The 23,676-nt window shown below is 43.7% G+C and overlaps 2 protein-coding genes across 2 annotated transcripts in view; both read left to right on the top strand.

Annotated features, from left to right (window-relative positions):
• Positions 1-16,573, top strand: part of POMT2 (protein O-mannosyltransferase 2) — a gene marked incomplete at its 5' end in the record, with an annotated part of 29,438 nt that extends 12,865 nt beyond the window's left edge. The window contains 10 exons of the mRNA XM_031553777.1: positions 914-992; positions 1,719-1,870; positions 3,437-3,528; positions 4,848-4,924; positions 6,497-6,568; positions 6,784-6,843; positions 7,033-7,138; positions 10,551-10,691; positions 11,298-11,412; positions 11,967-16,573. Of these exons, the coding sequence (XP_031409637.1) occupies positions 914-992; positions 1,719-1,870; positions 3,437-3,528; positions 4,848-4,924; positions 6,497-6,568; positions 6,784-6,843; positions 7,033-7,138; positions 10,551-10,691; positions 11,298-11,412; positions 11,967-12,072 (1,000 nt within the window). The remainder of the gene's footprint in view (positions 1-913; positions 993-1,718; positions 1,871-3,436; positions 3,529-4,847; positions 4,925-6,496; positions 6,569-6,783; positions 6,844-7,032; positions 7,139-10,550; positions 10,692-11,297; positions 11,413-11,966) is intronic.
• A 932-nt stretch (positions 16,574-17,505) lies between these two features.
• NGB (neuroglobin) overlaps positions 17,506-23,676 on the top strand; it is a 9,138-nt gene continuing 2,967 nt past the window's right edge. Inside the window, exon 1 of the mRNA XM_031553776.1 lies at positions 17,506-17,606. Within this exon, the coding sequence (XP_031409636.1) occupies positions 17,506-17,606 (101 nt within the window). The remainder of the gene's footprint in view (positions 17,607-23,676) is intronic.

Raw genomic sequence — 23,676 nt, 5'->3', positions numbered from 1 at the left:
AGCTCTGTATTTGTGAGCCACGTCATACTGTGTTCAGTATTACATATTCACAAATCATTGCTTAAACCTCCCAAAATGATTTTAACACTTTGAAAAAATAAAAAAACAACGAAAGTGCCTTGAATTTTGGATTTTACTGCTAAATTTCTGGTAATAAAGGTGATGAAATCTGGATTTGGTAATACTGTGCTCGCTTAACTAAGATGCTGGAGTAGGATAGGCTTCTGAAATGGGAGGTACAGCTGCAGCACTGGGGGAAAGATCCAGTAGGTGGCTCTCAGCTCTTTGTGTTGGAGCTTTGTGTGCAGGCAGGCAGGGCTGGGAGCAGCTCTGTTGTGGGAGGTGATGGCTCCTGGCGTGGGTGGATTTACTAAAGACTGGGATATGGCCAGGCTTCTCTGGTTGCGTCATGTAGCAGCCACCGCTGGGGTGGGGTGTTGTCAGCATTGTGTATAGCTGTGCTAATGGGGGTTGCTGGTCCCCCACCTCAGTGCATCTGACTGAATGATACAGTCTTCCTCTCAAAAACAAACTGATAATCAAGAGAGGTCAGACTCTTATTTTGCTTCTTGCAAAAGCAAGACTTTCATCCCCACCTTTGCTGTTTGTAAGAAGAGGATTAAAAAAAGGAAAATCTCTGCAGTTTCTGCAAATATGTGTGATTTACAAGCTATAGCGAGCAGTAATCAATGTCATTTCTACTTGTAGGTAGTGTTTATAGCCTAAAGGTTGGATTTACTCATGCTGTCCTCCTTTGCCATCACTGCCCAGTGTGGCATAAGCTTGGAGTTACACTGGGGGAAGCAGCTCCAACTGCTGACAGCTCTCTCTGAATGGCTCAAACCAAAGTTCTTATAACAGATTGTCTGATGCATAAAAACAAAACAAGGCTTGACTTCTGATTTCATTCCAGAACTTCTAGAAATCTTCACAGTCACCAGCATGAGGCTCCCCTGACAAGGAAGCACTTTCAGGTCACTGGCTATGGCATAGTAAGTGAATGGCAGGATTCAACAAAAGTTCCTTCTTTTTGGCAGAATTCAGACCATGCCAAGGGGATTTATTTCTGCTTTTAGTTTGTTAGTCATGGTGGATCTACTGGGCTGGAGGAAAAGATGATCTAGTATAAAACAGTGTATCTCATTTAAGGTCTATTTAATGTGAGCACAGACAAGGAAATAACTTAAGCTTTTACTGTCAGTCTAGCTTTGGCAGCTTTCAATTCCATGAATGCCAAACTGAGCAACCTTGAAGTTGCTCTGACAAGTATTATTTTATATATTTGGCCTCGTCGTGTAGACAACTGGCTTTTTTTGACAAGATGTTGACAGAATTTTGCATCATGAAAACGATATCTGCTTTGAGGGATGAATTTCCAAAAGCTAGGGGTGTTGCCTAAACCCTTTCTTTGAAGCAGCCAAGTTACCCCCTTTTAAAATGTAACTCTGAGGCACAGTCAAGTGTGAGTTTGAAGCAAAAAAATACTAAGTTTGGCAAGATAAAAATGTATTTGTGGGTAGTTGCTCATACAAAGAATCATCTCGTTCTTACGGAGAATCTCTTCTGTGAAGTCTGAGCAAGAGTAGTGTGGGTTCCTTTGCTTAGCTTCACCACCATTGGAGTTTCAGTATTTCCTATTTGCAGTGCTTCAATCTGTACGTCTTCGGATTGATTTTTGTTTCTTTGTTTTTCTCTGCTGTGGTGGGTTTCCATGATAGAATGGAACAGGAGATTCCAATGACTTCTGGCGGATTGAGGTGGTGGGCAGAAGGGCTGGGAAGCTCATCAAAGTCCTACGGAGTAAGATCCGGCTAACACATGTGGCCACAGGGTGTATTCTGGGCTCTTCTGGAAAGACTCTGCCAAAGTGGTATGTAGCTTGTATGCTCTCTCTGCCCCACTCCACAAGACTTTGAGCTACCGTAAGAATAAAAAAGGAATCAGCAGGTACTAAAAATATAACCAGAGAAGATCTGGATTAGCAGTTTGTTACAGTGAAGGTACCTGGTGGGCAGCAGCTCTGAAAAATCCCATAACAATCCAATCCCACACCAATAGATCTAAGAGTGGCATGGGCATAGATTTTGTTATCCATTAAGTCCAGGAGTGGATAACAGCCATATTCTTCAAGGCCAATTTTAGCCTTAAGGTTCACAGTAAGTAAAGAACTGGGGCAGTTGATGCTGTTCCATGCCATACTCATCCAAACTTATTTTTGTTGGCATTAACTTCTTTTTGTGGTTGTCAGTGTTGCCATTTCTGGGTGCAGCATCTGATGTGAGGGCAGCGGTAACAAGCTGATATTACCAGGGAGTTTTCAAGTTATGTATCTTCATCACAAAATGAGGGATATGCAGAGATTAATGCCAACCAAGCTACTGTATCTGCAAAGCTGTACTGTGTGGAATGCTAACAGGGATCCTGATGCGGCAGGCTGTGTAGTCATCGTGCTTCTGTTTCCAGAGCTGCCTCTGTTACTGCTAGCTTAGGTTTTCCTTAGCTCTTCTGCAGTAAAGAGGATTTCTAATATATCTGGTGGATGCTGAATCATACGTAGTGAGTGTAGGCAGATACTTCTACTGGTGACTGCCATGTCAGGAATGAAAATGGCACTTATATTTTTTGGTAAGACTGGGTTTGTGGGTAAATAACATAACTGGTTTAAAATAATAGTAATGAAAAAAATCACTACCTCTGATAACAACATTCAAGAGAGAAGGTATATCTTTTTTCCACTAACACAAACTCACCCTGTGAATGGAAGTCAGGGCTGCAAAGTATTGATGACATTAAGAGCTGAGAAGAGGGAGGAAACCTGGTAACTACAAATAAAGAGATATATATTTTAAGATTTCAAAGGGGAGTAATCACTGTCCTTCCAAGACTAGTGATTAATTAATGGAATTAATTAATTAGTGAAAGTAAGCCTGTTAAGATGCGATTGGTGGAAAATAATTTATTACATTACTGCAGGCTCTGATACACTTTCTCCTGTAGTGTTTGGTGTGACCTACTAGAAATGGAGTGATAGAGCAAGTGAAGTGAACCATTGGTTTACCAGCATTCCTTCCACTAAAGTTGAAACTTTGTTTCTGTAATAGGGTTTCTGTAGTCATGGATTGACTTGATGATGATGATGATTTTTCTTTTTTCTGGAAAGACTGTAAGAGTAAACTTGAAATAGATTGTACTTTAGGCGGCCAAACTTAAGAAATACAGCCTGTGTATTTAGTGGAATTTTGATGTAGGCTGCCTTTCAAGCCTGTCTCAGTTTCTCTGTAGCATTGGAGCGACTGCTGGAGTTGAATGATGTGGTTGGTGTTATGGGAAAATATGAAACTAGATAGGAAAAAAAATAAAAATAAAAATAGACATGAACTAGAAATACTGAGTGATCTTTTTTGGAGTAGTGTTTGACTGTTCTGTTGTTCTTCAGGGGTTGGGAACAAGTGGAAGTCACCTGCACACCATATGTGAAAGAGACTCCAAATTCCCTCTGGAATTTTGAAGATCATATAAACCCTAAGTGTAAGTCATTTATTTTCCTTTCCTTTGAGGAGGGTACATCTTGGCTTGCTGTTAAGGAGATGGATGAACTATCAGATGTCAAGAACTGACAGTCAGCATTTGGGATTTGTCTGTTCTTTCTCAGCTCACATGTGAACTTATTGAACTTGGGCCAACTGTTGAGAGATGCATAGGCTTTTTCTGCTTCAGGGGAGATTCAGCTTGGATATTAGGAAAGGGTTCTTTATTGAGTGGGTGAACAGTCTCTTCCCCTGGGAAGTGTTCATACCACCAAGCTTACAGGAGTTTAAGAAGTGTTTGGACAACACTTTCAGGCAAATAATGTAATTTTTAGGTAGCAAGGGGTTGGACTTGATGATCATTGTTGTCCCTTCCAACTCAGAATATTTTATGACTATAATTTCACTGTTTGTACAGTAAACTGGAGATAATGCTTCAAGTATAATGGGAAATATAAAGACTTATTAAAGGATTTTGTAATCATCCTGGACAGCAGAATTGTGGAGTTTTATAGGGAGTGCAGTACAAGCTATTATATTTAATGATTGGTTCAATTGGGAATTATTGTTCTATATAGAACATACTTCTATCTTTTAATGATTTATTATAAAAACAAAACAAACAAAAAAAATGGCTTTTTTTTTTTTTTTTTTTCTCTTATGTGGGGGATGCTAAATAGTGACAGTGTGGTACAATCAAGTAATAGATAGTAGAGGTATAGCAAAGACTGAGAGAAGACCTGTGTGCCAGTAATGAGGTGAGCCTTGCAACCTCATCCATGAGTTAGGTATGTGTCATAGCCTCACTTGGCCTCAATTATTTGATATATTTTCTTCCCAAGAATTGCAGATGGCTTGGGCTGATTTCTGAATTACCAAAAACTGGTGTTCTTCACCCTTACAGAGCAGCTGTGCAAATCAGAGGAAAGGAATTCCGTGCAATTTACTTGACATTTTCCTCTTCTGTTGTAATGCCTTGTGTATTATCATGCTCATGGCTCACTTACAGATAGGCAACAGCTTATGAACAATATTTCTAATTTCAGCTAGAAATAGATATCTGTTTCAGGGACTTCTTTGTATTTTTTTTTTGCTCCTGGAAGTAAAGGAGGAAATCTAGGAATACATCAGTTGTGAAATTCACTGGGGGATACTTTGAACTGCAAGCCTCTGTGTTTAGAATTTGAATGAATTGCACAGGGAATGAACAGAAGTGCTAGAAGCAGATTTGTCACAAGTGGAGGGAATTTATTTTATTATGCAAAAGCAAATAAATGTAAAACATACAGAATTCTCATCTATTTTTTTCTCTTCCTATAGTGCCTAATATCAGCCTGGATGTTTTGAAGCCTTCTTTTTTGGAAATTCTGCTAGAATCCCACATGGTTATGATCCGGGTAGGGTATTATTAGTTCTAGATGGCATTTTCTTCCTCCTTTGTTTTTCATTTAAAAAAAAAATAGTTTTTTCTGAAATATGTGGGTGATAGCTGCAAACTAGGGCAGAATTTACACACTCCAACCACCTGCTTGTGTTCTTGCTTAGTAAAAGGGGTGGTCTTGAGGTTAATTTTTCCAAAAGTTTGGAAGCCATGGGCTTGATGCCTAGTTCTGCTGTTGATGTAATATAGTTACAGTCTAGTTCTGTAATTGCTTTGCTGCTGAAATTCTGTTCCATAAAGGAGAGTTTAGTATTTTTCCTATGCTGCTGAAAGTTTTAAAGTTAAATTAGTATTTGTAAGGCAGGAGGTGGTCAGACTCAGGAAAATTAGCTAAATACACTAAAAGAACGATAAGTGTTTGAACTGAAAATGAAAAATTCCTGATAATTTCTTAAGGCTTGTTGTGATGCTGTGTTTTCGGCCTTTCTCTTCTCTCTTTATCCCCAAGGATATTTGCAAAAGGACTAGATTTAATATTTTCAAGGTGGTCTTTCCCTGTGGTTGTTCTTTGATCTTGGCCACATCCCTTCTTCTTTCAGCTACTCACTCCTTCATCTGAATAGAGAAGTTCAGTAGGAAGGGGCCTTCTGAGATCATCAATTCCAACTGTCTGACCATTTCAGGGCTGATTGAAGGTGAAAGGATATTTAATAAGGGCATTATTCAAATGCCTTTTTTTGTATTGACAGATGTGGCATCAGCCACCTCTCTAGGAAGCTTGTTCTAGCATTTGACTGCCCTCACAGTAAAGAATTTTTTCCTGATGTCTAGTCTGAACAGCTCTGTGCTGTTCCCATGTGTCCTGTCATCAGTTCCTAGGGAAAAGAGCCTGGTACCTCCCTCTCCACTTCCCCTCCTCAGGAGGCTGCAGAGAGCACTGAGGTCACCTCTCAGCCTTCTTTTCTCCAGAGTAGACAACCCAAGCATCCTCTCCTCACAGGACATGCCTTTCAGTTCTTCTACCAGCTTTGATGCCCCTAAGAATGGGAATCTACCATTTTGGGAAGATAGTTTACTTTTTTGTTTGCAGATGTCTTCTCAAATTCTCAAAAGAAAGAGGGTCATCAAATTATTATTAACAACAAGCATTTCTATGACGACCCATGATAACATTGTCTCAGGTAAGAAAGCACCTGCATGGGTTTCCATGGAAATAATCTTTCTGAGGATTTTATTTCAGAGTGGAAGAAAGTCTGTTGAAGCAGTCTGTTAATGAACAAAGGTCTTGCTTACGCAACATGTGTACTCAGTGACAGAAAACCTGGTAAAGAGAAATGAGAGAATCTGGTAAAGAGAAATGAGAGAATACTGCCTTTAAAGATACTCAAAGAACATTTCCACTTGTGCAAGAATTTTAAAACATTTGTTGTTCTCGTGGCTATTTCCAGAAGATGATTTGTGCATGTAGTCAGAAAACAGCCTTTATTTGGAAGGAATATTCACATACATTTGTAAACCCTGACATTTTGGGGCATTGTTTGTAGCACAACTGCCCACTCGTTTCAATTTTATCTTGACTTATCTGTAGGGAAACAGTGGCCTGAAACCAAAGGACAATGAAGTTACATCCAAACCCTGGCACTGGCCCATCAACTACCAGGTATATTAATCAGTCCTCTTCCCTTTCTGTTTTCAAGTACTTTACTGTGCTTCTTGAAGTATGAGACCTCTTAATCACTTTGAGGATGACGTCAACTTTATTTTATAGCACCTGAGCTGCGTGGAAGGGAATGTGTCTCATCTTTGACACTAGAAAATAGATATAAACTGAGTTGATACAAATCCACTTTGCTTACTTCTGGTCTGTTTCCTCAGGGTCTGCGTTTTTCTGGTGTCAATGAGACAGATTATCGGGTTTATTTGCTAGGAAACCCGGTAAGTTGGAACAGGAGTTTGCAAGCCACTGTCTTTAGCAAATTTTACTCTTGCTTTTTCCACTGACAACGAATCCTTTCATCCTTCGTTTGGACTGTTTCTCTATACTTGCATATAGCTTTTCATTTCCTCTCATGTTCATTCCTATTTCCAGCCCTAAGTCCTAAATCTTTCTCTTTTCCTACATAGGTGGTATGGTGGCTAAATCTGTTCACTATTGGGCTATATCTTCTGATAGCAATTTCCACTGCAGTGGTGCTGAAGAGAGGTGTCCAACTGACTTCTGAATACAAAGGTGAGGTCAGTTTTCCTATGCCTCCTATACAAGAGAATCACTCTCATAACATCTTGGTTTGCCGATACACAAAAGCTCATATTGGGAATCTTGTATTAAAAATCTTCCCATAAGCCTCTGGGAAATTAATGCATTAAACTCCAGGAAGCTATATGTACTGAACACTAAGCTACATCGTGCTTTGGAAGTGTACTACTGAATGATGTGATTGCTAACAGAAGATGCGTACGAGAAATAATCACTCTGAGTAAAATCTGGCTTTCTGCCTGGCAGACCATGCACAGTGAGTTGCCAAATTTTCTAAGCTTGTAAGCCTTGATCTGAAATCCTCAAATCACGAAGATCCTGAAAAATGTACATAGAAAGCTAATGAGGAAAAGAGCTCTGTAAGTAATTCACAGGAAGGAGTTATGATCAGCTCCTCAACAATCTTACCACTCCTTTGCTGGAGAGTACAGAGCCGAACTGGGTATAGGCTGGTATCTGAAGGTATGAAGCACAGTAGGTTTTTGCTAGGTTATTTTTTTCTAGGAGGCAAAGGTTTGGATTCGTTAGTAATTCATATGCCAGCTGTGCTCTGCCAGGTGATTGCCCAGCCTAGCATGACAGTTGCTTAGGAACTGTTAAGAGCTGAGATGCTGGCCACAATTGCTATCAGTTATATTGATTGCTTGTTGTAGTTTAACCCAAGCAGGGATCTAAGCATCACATTTGCTCACTCTCCCCAAGTCAAATAGGGGAGAGAATCAGAAAGGTAAAAGTGTGATAACTTGTGGATTGAGATAAAGATGATGTACTAAGTAAAGCAAAAGCTGCACATGCAAGTAAAGCAAAACAAAGAATTCATCAGTAGGCAGATGTACAGCCACTTCCAGGAAAAAGGGCTTATCACACATAATGGTTTCTTGGTATGACAGATCACTTGGAGGACCCTCCTCTGAGCTTTGCAGAGAGGGACCTGGATGTCCTAGTGGACGACAGGTTGGCCATGAGCCAGCAGTGTGCCCTTGTGGCCAAAAAGGCCAATGGCATTCTGGCAAAAGAGCGTGGCCAGCAGGTCGAGGGAGGTGATCCTCCCCCTCTACTCTGCCCTGCTAAGGCCTCATCTGGAGTACTGTGTCCAGTTCTGGGCTCCCCAGTACAAAAAAGACAGGGATCTCTTGGAAAGAGTCCAGTGGAGGGCTGCAAAGATGGTGAAGGGCCTGGAGCATCTCCCCTATGGAGAAAGGCTAAGTGAACTGGGTCTGTTTAGCCTTGAGAAAAGAAGACTGAGAGGGGACTTGATCTAGGTCTATAAATATCTAAGGCATGGAGGGCAGAGTGGTGAGGCCAGACTGTTTTCAGCAGCGTGTGGAGACAGGACAAGGGGAAACGGCCAGAAACTGCAGCATAGGAAGTTTCGCACAAATGTGCGTAAGAACTTCTTCACGGTGAGGGTGATGGAGCACTGGAACAGGCTGCCCAGGGAGGTTGTGGAGTCTCCTTCTCTGGAGATATTCAAGACCCGCCTGGACGCCTACCTGTGCGACCTGGTGTAGGGAACCTGCTTTAGCAGGGGGGTTGGAGTCGGTGATCTCTGGAGGTCCCTTCCAACCCCTACGATTCTGTGATTCCTCCTCCTCAGCTTTTGTTGCTCAGTGTGACACCATAGGGTATGGCATATCCCTTTGGCTAGTTTGAGTCAGCTGTACTAGCTGTGTTTCCTCCCAACTTCTTGTGCCTCCAGTCTCCTCACTGGCACAGCAGAACTGGGATTGTTTAGTCTGGAGAAGAGGAAGGTCAGGGGAGACCTCATAGCACTCAACAACTTCCTGAAGGGAGGTTGGGAAGAGGAGAGGTCTGCATCTTCCCTCAGGTCACAAATATGACCTGAGCAAATGACCACAAATTGCACCAGGGGAGATTTAGATTAGACATAAGGAAAATCTTTTTCTTTCCAAGAGTGGTCAGACACTGGAATGGCCTGCCCAGGGAAGTGGTGGAATCACCGTCCCTGGCAGTGTTCCAGAGGCGTCTGGATGAGGAGCTATCAGAGATGGTTTAGTAGCTTAGTGGATAGTAGTGGTGATAGGAGGATGGTTGGACTAGATGATCTTGTTAGTTCTTTCCAACTTTATGTTTCATGATTCTGTGAACAAGAAGCTGAAAAGTCCTTGACTTAGTGTAAGCACTGCTCTGCAACAATTAAAACATCAGTGTGTATTATCACCTCTATTTTCATCAAAAATCCAAAACAGCATCAGCGAGCCTCTATAGAGAGATTCAACTCTATCCCTGCCAAAAGCTCGAAGCATATTTGTTGGAAAGACTGTTTTTGATCTGGACATACCAGTAGGAAAGTGATAAAAGGTATGCCTGGGAAACCTCCCTGATGCAGATATCTATTGGTTGCATGGCCTTACCTTCTTTTGCTTTGCAGATGCCTACAATCTGTTTTCTAACACTGCTACTTATCCCACACAAGTTACTGATACCCAATTTCCTTTTAATAAATTCCATTTGCAGATGTCCTAGAAGTGTGTGAAAGGCAGGATTGTGTACGAGGGGGTAGAAGACCACTGAGGTTAGGTTATGGAGTGATGTCCATGAGAAAAAGTTTGTGAGATTCATGCCTCAAGTAGTTTAACCATGAACAAGACCGATCTTCAGTAGAGATGCTTCAAGGAGCTACCTGAGTTGGCTGTAATGGAGATTGTATATTGATCCAAATTGTCTACTCTCAAGCTTTGCAAGCATAGTGTACCATTGTAATATGCATGCTGTTTTGAAATGATAAATATTTCCTGACATTTTATGCAAAATAAATGGTTAAGGGTCTTTTACTGCATCTGATGCCAGGTTTGTAGAGCTTTTAAAAAATCTGAGTTCATCATACGTTAACTTTTGCAGTATACATCAGTGGCTACTTCATTTTGTAGATCTCTGTGTTGGAAGTGAAATCTCTGTTGGAATATGTGATGTGACACTATTCAGTCACACAGTGATTAGCTATTGGCTAAGTCGTCTGCACGAACCAGAGCTCTCAGTCCCTTCCCCAGGCTCTGAAAGGTAGGCAGCATTTCCTTCTGGGAAAGGCTGGCAAAGTGATCATCTAGCTGGCCTGTAGTCTTGTTGCGGAGAGAATCAAAGACATCTGAAATTGAAGTGACCTGTGTATACATTGAGGAACTGCAAATTTGGTCTTAACATAGAGCCTGGTCAATCTGCTGCTAGACCATTGAGACTTTTTTGATAACTCTTATGTAATACAGTAATATAATACAGCATGTAATGACATATTACAACATGCAAGGTACTATAGAGTAGGAAAATGTAATCCTATAAATGTATAGCATACTACTGACTGTGACAGAGCTTGTTAAGAGGAATTGTGTGTTGAATTCTTTTCTGCTGAAGCATGTTTGTGTTCCAGAGCTGTCTCGAGTTGTGCTCTGTGGCGGAGGACAGGTTGCTCTGGGCTGGCTCCTTCATTACCTACCCTTCTTCATGATGGGCCGAGTTCTCTACTTTCACCACTACTTTCCTGCCATGCTTTTTTCCAGCATGTTGACAGGTAAATATTGGATGCTAGGAGAAGGTGAGGCAGAGACATGGGTGAAATTCTCTTATTCTGTTAGTTGGAACATTTTCAGACTAAACAGTTTTACATTTTTTGCTTGTGCAGAGAGCTTGAAAACATTGACTTACTGAAAATGTTTTTCACAAAGCAGCTTGTGTTGCCAAACTGTCTCTTTGTGTTGCCACCCTCAGGGAGCAGCTATGTCTGATGGTTAGGGCATTTGAATTGAGATGTGATCCCTATTCTCTGCCGTATCATTGCTCTTTTATAGTCTTTTATACATGTTACTTCCCATTGTTTGTCACTGCTTTTCTGTCAGTTTCATTTGTAATTCATTCTTGCTAGCTTTTCCTGTGCCTTAGTTAGCAAGCTGGAGCCTGGATGTCTTGCCTGTTTATTCAGGTGGGAGGGAAGGAAAAGAGAACTTTCTGCTGATAGAAAACAATCTCTGTAGTTCTGATGGTTAGCAAGGGAAATGAATTTAAAAATTGATAAGGTCCTCTGGTGTGAACAGAGCTTTGTCAGCACAGTGTGACAATGTAACAACTGTTGTCTTTGGCATCTGCACCGATCCTGACTTCTGTCTTGTTATTCTCCTAGGAATCACCTGGGACACACTACTCAAGTTTTTTTCTCAGTTCTTGTCAGCCAGCACTACAGCTAGAAGAGTTTATGGAGGGGGGATCCTGGCGCTGATTCTGCTCATCATGTACAGGTGAGGGCTGAAAGCTCAGCTCTTTCTCAATGCCTAACAGGCACAGTCTCAGTGGAGACTCTGTGCCTATTAATTGTCCTCGATGTCTGTTTCTGCCTCTCATTTCTGTTAATCTTGACTTTAAGACATCAAGTCCAATCGTAAGCTCTCAGCAATGTGTTTTAAAATATCCTTCAATTGCAGGGAATCTTTCTTTCATTCTACTACTCGGTGCTAATGCTCCATTCCCTTCTGAACTCACAGTTCAGTGTTTCTGATTCTACTCCCCATACTAAGTGGTGCCAGATCTCTCAAATACAGGCAAATTCTTCATTGCTGTAGATCTTTTTAGCTGGCTTTTCTACGAAGCTGTTGCTTTCTAAAAGAGAATGGCGCTAGTGATAGAAGTGTGGATTATGTATGTATTGTGTTCGCAGAGGTTGGAATGTCCCCAGTGGAGCTTAGAGCCATAGTAAAAACAAAGGTCCCATAGGATACCCATATGGACTAATATGCTACGTTGTTCTCGAGACAGAAAACTGTGCAGTCTTTGGGCATTTTAATTCTTCCCACAGCTTCTACCTCTTCCATCCTCTGTCCTACGGGATGATAGGACCCATGGCATCTGACCCCAGCAGCCCCATGGCAGGACTCCAGTGGATGGACTCCTGGGAGTTCTAGAGCCACCGAAGAGCATCTGGGGACAAAGAATAAGAAGCATGAGGACTGCTGCACGTCAAGCTGGTTCTGCCGCTTTGGAGGACATGTAAAGTGTCCTCTCTGGTGAACTCTGGTTGTAGTAACCCTGTTGCTCTGGCATTTGTTTGCACTGTCTGCATTAGGAGATGCAGAAGCTAATCCTCTTAGAAAGACTCATGAATCTTTAGGTGATATTCCTGGACAACTGGCTGGTTAGATCTCAGTTCTGCTGAACAATGTACTGGGACTCTTCACAAGCAAACACAAGCAAAAGTGGCATTCTAGCAGTCAGACCTGTACAAGTTGGGGACTGTGTGTAGTTGAATGTTCAGCTGTGTTTGTCTGTCTTCCTTCTTGTGTCATTGCAGTTTGAGAGCCAGATAGTGTCCAGATATTGAAACATGAATCATGCTTCATGACCTTTCCTATAGTAAGGTTTTTCTTAAATCTTCAAATAAGCACGTGGGGATCTCCTTAGTGGCTGTCTGCATTTTTTTTTTTTTGCTCCAACCTTGAATTTTTAGAATTTGAGTGAAAGAGGTCTGCTTGAACCACTCCTGAACCATTGTGCCTCGTCCGTCTCCCAGGCCTTTTGCTGACAGAGGAGATGGAGATTGTTTACCCCCTTATACTGCCTTGCTTTCTAGTCACTCTTAATCATTTATAACAATAACCTGTGCAATGGCCTGTGCCAGACTGCTTCAGCACTGCACTTTGTATCTTCTTTCCAGTTCTGTCAGACACTGCTAAGGAAATTACAGTGGGAACAGCAGGTGATTTGTTTTCTGCCCCAGTGTGCTGTGAAGGCTGATCTTTGGGTGCTTGGGACTGAAATGATTGGGTGAAAAGTTTAGATAGCTGTCATTTGTCTTTTGATCCCAGCTATCTCAATGCCTCTATCTCTGGTTTTAGAAAAAAGGCTTTATCCTAAGGAAAATAGCAGCTGCAGAACTGGCCATTGGCACTTGCACACTGTATTCCAATATTGAGCGTGTTCCCTCCCGTAAATAGCTGTCCATTTAATTATGTCCATTTAATTACTATATAGAAGAAAATGTGAGGACAGGCTAAAATTCTTTAAGTGTCAGGAGCTCTTGGATGCTAAATCCACCCCTTCCATGAAGGTGGAATGTTATTTATCAGATGCCTTTCTCCTTAGGTCTATTTTTGTAAATGTTCTTTGTATTCCATCTCCAGTTCTTTACCCAGTTTGAATTTCTTGCCACAATCCTTGGTTGCTACTTAGACTTCAGCTGTGTTCCTGTTTCAAGAACTAATATTTGCAAAACTCTTTATGTATGTCTCAAGGAACTCAGGCTTCTCTTTTCAGATTTCTTGCTCTGCTTCTCAGCCTTCCATTAAAGCTTGGTTACAGGTCTGTGTGTCTGCTAAAACATCAGTTGTTCATTCATTTATCAAACTTTGAATTCTAATGCAACTCATAAAGCACAGAAGGGCTGTGCTAGCATCCCCAAGACAGTTTTCTATGTGAGGGACTGGGACTCTAGTCAGACTGCCTTTCATTCCTTTTCAGTAGAGGAGCCATAGGCAGCTGCTTGCTGTTGTAAGCTTCTGGCTCAGAGTGCCACAGCTCTCTCCAGAAGCTGACTCCTATAGAAACTAACACAGATGGCCTGTGATTTTGATTCTAAAGGTTTTGAGTTTATCACCTGCTGATAGTTCATCATGGGAAGCTGTTACACTAATTAGCTACTGGATTTGATGATTCTTTTCCACTTGCCTGTTGCAAGAAGTGCTCCCACCTGCAGGAGCCAGGGGTTCACAGAGATGATACATAGAGAAGGATGTGGAAGAGGCTGCAGAAGAGCTGTCCTGCTTTATCTCACAGCAGCTGAGAATTGTTAACTGTTGGCAACATGGCAGACAGGCAGTGCAGTGCTGCCTTTGTAGCAGTGTGATTCAGTATCTTTGCTCTGGGCGAGACTATCAGCCTAATGCCTTGCTGTCCTAGGTATGAGTTTTTCCTACAGTAGTCCTATTGTCATGGAGAGGAATTTCCATAAGTGCTGATAAAAGCTGTGATTTGAAGTGCAGGGATTTTTCCAGCCTTTAATTTTCATTTAATGTTAACAGCAACAACAACAAACAAACAAACCTGGAAAACTTACGGAATGATAATTTCTAACATTTTTTATCTGTCATCTTAAATCTGAAAGCACAAAGCAGCTCAGTGACCTCAGCTATTTTGGTAATGTTGAAGGCGTTGGCATTGTAAGAACTGCCTGAGGAAGACGAGCCAGTGTGTTCCTTGGGTCAGAGTACTTTGGTCCTCTGTTGCTAATAGCAGTGGGTGGGCATTGGTGGCTCAATAGAGACGAAGGGTGTGTTGTTTTCTTTTTTCTTCTCTTTGTGGTAGCCAATTCAGAAATTCCCTCTTGAGAACAGTCAGTTGGCATTGAGACTGGCCTGCTTGTTAAGTGTTATGTGCTGGTAGTGGCGTGGAGACATACAGTGAAAAAAATACAAATATTCCACCAGGGGGAGCAACATCCAGCTGATTTTTTTTTTTTTTTTTCTTTAATCTGGACTTAAAAACATTAAAAGGTTGACGTTTGAAGACTAGAAGGCAGACATGAAAAAAGAACACATTGCATCTGCCACTTCTGGGCTCCATGGGTTGGGTTTTCAAGTAAATGGAGTGATGCTGCTGTATTCTTTCCGTAGAAGAACACTGGAAAAAATAGTATTTGATTTAATATTTGCTTCTCAAAAACAAACATGCAAACAAAAATCCACCTTCTCTGGTAATAGCTGGAACAGTATAGTAACCAAAAGTTTGTGAATAAAATATATTTGGGTTCTCCTACTGTCTGACATAAAAAGATGTGGTGCAGCCATAAGGGAAAGGGTACAGGGCACTCTGCATTCTGGACAGAATTCGGGCTGTTTCAGTTCTGTTCTTCCCTTCGTATTTGTGGAACAAGTTCAGGCTCATTCTGCAGGCTGATTATCACAGTGCTCTTCCTCAGCTACATGGAAAATAGCTTGCGGTGCTTTCCAGGGCCAGAAGATGCTGTTCTCTGGAGCAGCTGTTTCTTTGAAGTTTCTTTGACAGGGCTGCTTTTATCCCTAGTGAAGTATTTCATCAAACAGTGTCTGTAGAGTCAGACTACAAAAAGCTGCAGATCTCCAGGTTCCCTGTTATGGTTTTTTTGTGTGTGTGTGTTGTTTTTTTTTTAAATCTGATACCTATTTTCACCTCTTCAGTCCTCGGAGGGTAAATAAAAGGCCTCTTGACTCGTTTGGCTCATCCTAGACGTGCTGTTCATCTTAAAATGTGTTAGCAGCTCCCTCTACACACCTCTGCACACGCCTATTCCAGCAGGAGGGACTGCCCCATTTCCAGGAGGTCAGCTACACACACTGCAAGACAGAGCTGTGACTCTGGGAAGGATTTGAATGGAGATTCCTTTGCCAGTATTACTCTTGATTCGAGCAGAGGACTTCGTGTCATGTTCTGCTTACTGCTGTCGTTCACAGTTCTGTGAGAGTGGGACAGCCAGTACCACTCTCATTTGCAGTTTTATTTTTGCATCTCAATTGAATGTTCTTGGTGCACAGAGAGCATGGATAGGATCCTCCTTTTTATATCTCTCTCCTTCTGTTTCTTTAAGTGCTTCCCCGAACTGCAGGATGTTTCATTTTTCCTCCATGTTTTAGGCTGTGCATCCATTCATGTCTGAATGAGGAGTAAGACACTACACCTTGTAGTATCCTGAGTGAGTAGCTATCACAGTGAGAGCAAAATGAGTACCAATTAATGGTACCAATTAATGGAAAGCTAAGCAAATGTTCATAGGGTAGGATTTTTTTCTGCCAACTGCCCCTTTTGTATACTCTGAGAATCTTCATCAAGGGACTTGAGAGTGAACCAGCTGTCAACATATAAACGCAGACATTTATCTGAAGTCCTCTGCTGTTGTGCTTAGATGCTTCTGCTGGCTGTGCTTATGTGATGGATTCTGAGCTGATCCTCTGTTGACAAGTACTGTTGTAACACCATTCCATCCTCTGATGGCAGGTACTGATGGCAGTGCAAACACCTCCCTAGCTGTGGCCCTGCATCTCCATCAGCTGCAGAGTGCAGGTAAGGGTGTTCCCCTTTACAGCAGAGAGACTGCACTTGGGGTGGGGCCCTCCCACATTGGTCAAGTACCAGTTATGAAAGCAAAAACGTGTGGACTGTTAGGACATTAGGAGGGGTTCTTATGTGATTCTGTTCTGTATTCTGGGCCTTTCTTACTAATGCTGCTGTACGTGTGTTTGCATACGTGCACGTGTGCACCCATCCGTGATCTGACTGTCTTCTGATTCTTCTGAGATGGGATTACTGCACTGTACAGTGTGCAGAGAGAATGTGGGAGAATGATCCCTTGAGCTATAAATATATTTTGTACAGAGAAACATGGAAAATGTGGTAGAATTTTGAATTCATTTTTGTAATAAATACCTCTTTCAAGCATTCTCTTGTGGTTGGGTTTTTTTTCTTTTTTCTTTTTCCTCCCTTTCCTCCCTGTCCCTCCCACACACAACTGAAGTAGCAACATGGTCTTGAAATTGAACCTTTGGAGAGTTTGACTTATGACAGCAGTGATACTGAAACCATTGCCAGCATCAGTTTTATCAGCTTTTAGCATACAAATGCTACTGGGCTGCAGTTCCAGGAGGTCAGGTCTTGCTGCAGTCCAAGCAATGCACTGATAAGCACAGCAGAAGTGGAGCTAGTTTGGCTGAGGATAAAGTACTATCTGTTGACATGGATTTATTTCTCTATGTTAAAATTGTGTTAAATTGTAAGTACACGTAATATGTGCTGTTTAATGGGTATATTCATCAGGCTTCTGGTAGGTTGCCTTCAGACATCTAACTTCACAGATTGGGCACTTTTTCCAAGAAATCAATATTTATCTATGAGTCATTCTTATTTTGAGCGTGTAGTATCCCTAACATCAGACCAATGCACAATCTTGTACAAATGAGGCCCTTGTTGTGAACTAAATGGAAGAATCTGTAATAAAACTGGAATGTTGTAAATCAGGACCTGTGCCAGGCTGTAGTGACAGAGCGGCGTGCATTTCTGAGTACAGCATTGCAAGGGGTGGAACTAGAAGGGGGGAAAAATGCAGCCTTCCTCTGTGCAGCTATGCAGTGATGCCCAAATCAGTGCTGGAGGGGAGCCAGCCAGTCTGCTTAGAGCTGGTCCAGCGGCTGTTCAAGTAAAGTCAAGATGGCTGGAAACTGGACTTTGACTTGACAAGGTGATAGAATAGGCAGACTGAGCTCCTGGAAGGCCCAGTGGTATTTTGTGCTGCTTCAGAAAGCTCAAGCTGGTTGTGGGCTCTCATCCTGGAAGGAAGGGCTGCTGATACAGGAGCTGTTCTGGGGTGCAGGGAGATGAATAAGGAAGAGAAATGCAGCAGCGTTCAGAAACTGCTGATTACATCTGAGGTACAACTTTACTTCCTATCCTCCAAAAGACCGGTTTCTGTCCTCAGGTGAGTGAGGTGAGTGCCACGGGGGTGGCACTGATGCTTGATGGCATAATGGTATAATGCTCTGTATGTAGTTTTTATTATACCATGTTTGGAATCTCTTGGGTTCCACAGCCATTTTCCCATTATGTGGTCCTTGACATGAACAAGGCTTTTTTTTTTCCCATAAATTGGTGTTTTCATTTAGATCTTCAAGCTTTCTTAATGTTTTTGCTAACCAAATATAGAAACTTCTACTGCAAACTTTAACTTGCTTTCTCTGTCCCTCTAATCTCCTGTACCTCTTTTCTCATTTTCTTCATTTTACCATATGGTTTCCCAAACTGTACAATGCCTTCCAACATCGCTCTCCCAAATTCCATATGCTGAAAGAAATCTTCATGACTCCTCCTTCCTGGTTTACATCCAAGTACTGGCATATATATACACTTATACTTCTGTTTTCTAATATGCCATCTCTGAATGTAGTTCTGGCCCATATAATGCATCATCTGAAAGAAGAAAGTTTGTGCTTTATCTAAATAGGCATAGTCTACTATGTGCTATGATTGCTGGAAATTGCTTTGTCCATGTTTACCATTCCTGCAGCCATTGTATTAGCCCCAAATTTCACCCGAAGCTCATCTTGCAGCCCTGCAGCTGATAAAAGGGAGCTCTTGGGCTTTGCTTGTCTGATTTTTTCACTGTGTAGTTTTGGATGAGGCAGTTCTGCAGTATCCGTGTTTCTCCATTGACCAGACAGGGAGTTTCTTTCTGGCTCAGATGAATGTGTCTGCAACTGACCCCTTGAAATGCTGTAGGGACAATAATTACATGTCTGTAAAGCAAAGAAGGAATCTAGCTGACAAAAAAGGGAGGGTCTGGTTGAGGTGGGAACGAGAACATACGTGAAATGATGTATCTCTTTGTAAAACGTATAACCTGTATGAGAACAACCCAAACAAGTCACTGCAGTTGAAAAAAAGTGAATTTCAATAATCTGGTAACTTCCAGGCAAAATCCCATGGGAAGCAATTCCAAGGAGAGAAATTTAAATAATGGGTAACAAGAGCACAAGCTCTGGCCATCCCAGAGCAAAGCATGGGCTGGGAGTGCCAAAGAAGCCAAAGAGAAGTTTTTCATCGACTTCAAATACAAGACAGAAGCATACAGAGGGTGACAACTGCTGTGCTACTAGGGGCTGCTGTGAAGGTGTCATGTGGAAGGGGAAGGACTGCTTCGCAGAAGGGGGGTGTAATGAGGAGTATCAAAGGTAGAAGGAACTATAAGTAGTACAAGATGGATTGAGAATTAGACCACTGCTTGGCAGTGAGGGGAAGGTACAGACAGGCAGATCCCTGAGAAGTTGTGCACCCATCCACAACTACTTTTATTATAAGCTTTCCACTGAGCTTTCTACTTTCTCTTTGCTGGTTTTTATCAGGTCAGTTGGTTTCTTCCTTCTAATCATCCTGTTTGGCCTCTTGGAGTATTAATGCATTTTTCTTCACCATAAATGTGATGAAGTTTCTGTTTATTTCAAGGACTGTTATTGTTTTTTAAATAACAGCAATGCAAGTAGGTTGGAGATCTCCTCAGGCAGAGCTGTAGGACTCATGGGTGCAGGCTGTCTGTGCCTGCTGGGCTTGAGTCTGGATTGCTAATGATGGCTGTTCAAAATCCAACTTAGTTCCCACTGGGTTGGAAAGTGCTTCATGATGTGGCACAAGTACATCATTCCCTTAATGACAGAACCAAAGTATTTCATCAGCACTCGCACATTTTGACTCTGAGTTTGCAGGTGCAAAGTTTCTCACTGAATGAGAGAGTATTTGTGACAGGGACCAAAACTGGAACGGCTGAGGTAGGCGGGGAGGGGAAGGCCCCAAGGCTCCTCAGGAGAGGGGTGGCGCACACAGAAGCCACAACACATGGGGTTTGTGTTGAAAGCAGATGGCTGAGCATAGAGCCGAGAGGTGGTGACGCTCACACAGCCCCGCGTGAGGGCAGGATGCAATTAATGCAGAACGTCTGCTTCAATAAATCACTGCAAAAAGCGCTGTGCTCAGGGAAGACTGTTGTGGGACAGATGGGGGCAGGAGATGCCCCAGTCAGTGGCGTCCATGTGAGTTGCAAAGAAAGAACAAAGACTGGAGACTATCAACAAATGTTTCAGGTATTGACACTGACAGCACTTCTGAGAGGAGGCGAGCCCAATGGGGGTATGGAGGAAGTTCCTCAGGGAGAACAGCTCATTGCACCAAGCTTGTGCAGTACTGTGTCAGCAACTGAAAGGTGATCTAGAGCAGGTGGGAGGGTGGCAGGTGGAGGCCCATGCCCATGTGGCTGTCCCTTGGTGGGATGGGAGCCAGGTGACTACTGGCACTGTTGTGCTTGCCAGGCCACCAAGCGTGTTTCTGGTGAGATTCCAGCCTGGTGGTGGGGCAGCACTTGAGGGTTATCAGTGGTGCTAAAAAGGGGGGAGTGACTAACTGCTGAGGTAGGTACTTGCGCCTGCAGGAGCCAGACCTGCCCACACCCCTCAGAAGTCAGCAGTGCTCAGGCAGGTGGATCTGCGCAGTCCGTGTGTGCCCTGTCAGCCTTGGTTGGGTTTCATCTGTCTGCACGCTCTTCTCCCCAGCCATGCCCTGGGCAGTCTGGGGTGAACCTGAGGATGCCCAGTATCAAAGGGACATCAGGAAGCATGTTTTTGTTTGTTCTGCTCTTGAATTCTCTCCCACACATTGTTCCTCCTCTCTGCCTCTCCCCTCCCTCCACCCAAATCTCCAAGGCCAGTGGTGTGGCCCTGTTCTCCCTGCAGGCATAGCACCTCCTGCAAGCTCTACAGCTGTTGCCTTAATCATTTTATGGGGAAGATTATTCTCTCCTGTGTCTTTTTTGCTTCTTGTTATGCAACTATTTTGTGGTTTGCTTTGCTACAGAGCTGTGTGGCCTGAGGGGCAGTGTAAGAAGGTGGCTGGAAATATAACATGCCTCCTGCTCCCACCTGAGGGTGGGATGAGGAGGAGACTATGGGCTCTGTGGTTCGAGATGGGAGAGAAAAGTAGCAAAGGGGATTAATCAGGCCCAAGAATCTGGCTGCAAGGTGAGTGAGGAGCCCAGGGTAGTGGGGGACTCAATGGATTAGGAATTGGAAATGAGCAGGAACCCAAAAGTAGGGGGAGGAGGGGTTGGGTTTGTTAGAAAGCAATAAGGGGCAAATCTCAGTCGTGTCACAGTAGACCTGTAGGTAAACTGAGGCAATGACACTTGTCAAGGTGAGTGATGGTACTGTACTTTGAAGGGAGCTGTAAATTAGATAGTGACCAACCACAAATTTTAAACAACATAAACATAGTCTTCTGAAGCACAATAGAGCTCTACTGAAGGTCGGAGCACTTCGTCAGCCATCTGCCTCACTGTTTTGCAGGCACCCTGATGGTGACTGAAGCAGCCTGTGTGCTAAACTAGTTCTTTTTCACTCATCACAGCTTCAGGGGAGGTCTTGCAGGAATCTAAGAACAATTCAGGAAAGAGCTGAGCTCTGCGCTAGCTGCATAGAGTTCAGGGAGCTGGGACCATGGCAGGAAACCCACAGACCATGGCAGTGTTTGTAGTGCTCAGCCTCTGGACACATCCTGGGGCTTTCTTATGCCTCAAGGCTAGCTAACCTTGATCGAGGAGGGAGCTTTCCTGCTCTTTTTTTATCCCTCCCTGGACTCAGCCTGTGCTGGCAGCACTGTGGTTCTGCAGCAGTTTCAGAAACACCTCTGACAGCCCCAGAGCTGTGAGGAAGCAGCTGCTCTGCATGCAAGGAGAAGTGCTGTGTCTCCTGGGCCCTCATTTTAAGTCATGCAAATGGTGTTTGGATCTTTCTGAGCCTTGAAGTCCCTCCTTTCTCCCACCTCACATCCCTCCTGACAGCTCTCTGCTCCTGTGTTGGAGGATGTATGCTGGTAGAGGAAAAGTACTGCTGTCTTCTCGAGACCCTTCGATAGGTAGAGCAGGGTGTTGGGGAACAGATTTGCCGGACAGAGGGCAGGGAACAGCTCCTGATTGTGTCCCCACACCATCCTAAGGGAACCAGTACTGAGGGATAGGGAACTGGTTGGTTCCTTTTCATTCTTAGCCCTCATTGAGCACTACCTGCACAGGATATTACAGCCCTACCAGCTCATTGCCTCCTGGAGCACCTCCATCTCCAAGGGTAGCGAGCTGGGCACGCTGGGCAGAGTCTACTGCTACAAAAGTCTGCTCTGTGCCAGCAGCAAGTGGTCACCGTCTGTGGCAAGGAGGGAGGTACAATGAGGGGAAGCGAGCTGTCATTTCCCATTGCCATCATGGTCAAGCATTTAGTGCTGCCATATGAGATGCTCCTTCCAGTAGGAACTGTTGCCCTGGGATGTGAGCTGTACAGTGCCTGTGTGGAGCCAGGGAAAGGTGTCCCATGTTCCAACCAAACATGGGGCAGCATCCCTAGGCTGTCTCCCTGTTTCACTATGTTCATCTCCTGCCTTGTACTCCCTGTGCCCATCTCACTCACTCACCAGCTGATCCCTCAGCTCCAGCAGCCTGCCTTTGGTGCTTCCCTTCTGCATGGGAACTGCTGAACCACAGCCTGAACCACTGATTGAGCACCTGGGGAAAGGACCGGGTCAGCCCTGGGGGCACAGGTGAAGGCAATTCAGCTGTGTGACCAGAAGGGGTGGAGCCTGGCTGCACCTCTCTGAGACCTCATTTCAGGGCTGACTGCTGCTGGGGAAGGATCTCTTTCTGGAGATCCTTTCTTGGTGAAGCTTTCCCCTGCAAACCTGGAATCTTCTGATACGGGTGAGCAATTTTCTCTCTTTCCTTTATAGCACCTTTCTAGTGTGCTGGTCCTTCTGTCATCACACCTCTGTTGTAATGGTTTTCCCATTATATTGATCTGTCCAATTGCTACACCGGTGATATTCAAAGCAGAGTTAAGATCCTTTCTTCTGGCTCGTCAGGCAGAGAGTTGAAGTCTCCTTGAGGAATTCAGTTCCCTTGTGAGTTTGCTAGACTTGAGAGACTGGATCTAGGCTGGAGCTCTCCATACGCAGCACTGTGTCCCCTCTGTCCCAAGGCTACGGGGCTCCAGGAGCCCATGTGAGCAGGGCAGGGCTTTGGGTGCTGCCAGAGCTGTCTTCTGTGGCCCTGCCACTGGGCTGCCTCATGGATAGAAAGAGCCCTGGGAGTTGCAGCTGAGCTGAGGCATGATGCTGTGCTTCCTGCCAAGGATGGATGGTGGTGCTCTGAAGTAGAGAGCCTCCAATCTGCTTGCACTGGGTCAGGATGCATCTGGGTTGGGATCCAGGCCACTGTCTGTAGCAGGGCATGAGATAAGATTGCCATAGTTGTTATTCCAGAGCAGAGCAAGGGTTTCAGTGACGCTGGTGCTTCTGTGGTCTTTGCATCCTTCGGCAACTCCTGTCCATGGGGCTGCTCTTCTTTCCTGGGTTCTGCTATGCTCCTTGAGTCCTTGCTTGCTTGTACTCCTTTGAGTTTCCCTCATGCTCCCTTGGGCAAAATTAAATGCGCCATTTACTTTTATCTGAGCAATAAAGAGAAGTTCATTGCATCATAGAAACATTTGAGTTGGAGGAGATTCTAAAAGGCTATCTAGCCCAACTCTCTCCATTGAACAGGGATATCTACAGCTGATCAGGTTGCTCAGAGCCCTATCCAGCTTCACCTTGACTGTCTCTAGGGATGGGGCACCAATCACACTTATGGACGACCTGTTCCGAAACCTTTACTAACCTTACTGTAAAAAACTTCTTCCTTTTACCCAGTCTAAACATCCCCTTTGAGTTTGAAACCATTTCCCTTTGTCCTATCATCACAGACCCTGCTAAAGAGTTTGTCCCCTTCTTTCTTACACCCCCTTTAGATACTGACAGGCAGCTCTCAGGTCTTCCCGGAGCCTTTTCCTCTCTAAGTTAGGAGTCCTGAACGCGTCTGACTAAGCTGGTTTCCACTCTGTGTACCACCACCTTCACAGAATTCAGCCGTTAATTACCCTGAAATGACAGAGGCTCTTTGCGACGCCGGACCGCCACCTGCCCGCCGC

The sequence above is a fragment of the Meleagris gallopavo genome, chromosome 5 (genome assembly GCF_000146605.3).
Source record: "Meleagris gallopavo isolate NT-WF06-2002-E0010 breed Aviagen turkey brand Nicholas breeding stock chromosome 5, Turkey_5.1, whole genome shotgun sequence".
Classification (NCBI taxonomy): Eukaryota; Metazoa; Chordata; class Aves; order Galliformes; family Phasianidae; genus Meleagris; species Meleagris gallopavo.
The sequence above is the reverse complement of the archived record's forward strand: the minus strand, read 5'-3'. Positions and strand labels throughout refer to the sequence as shown.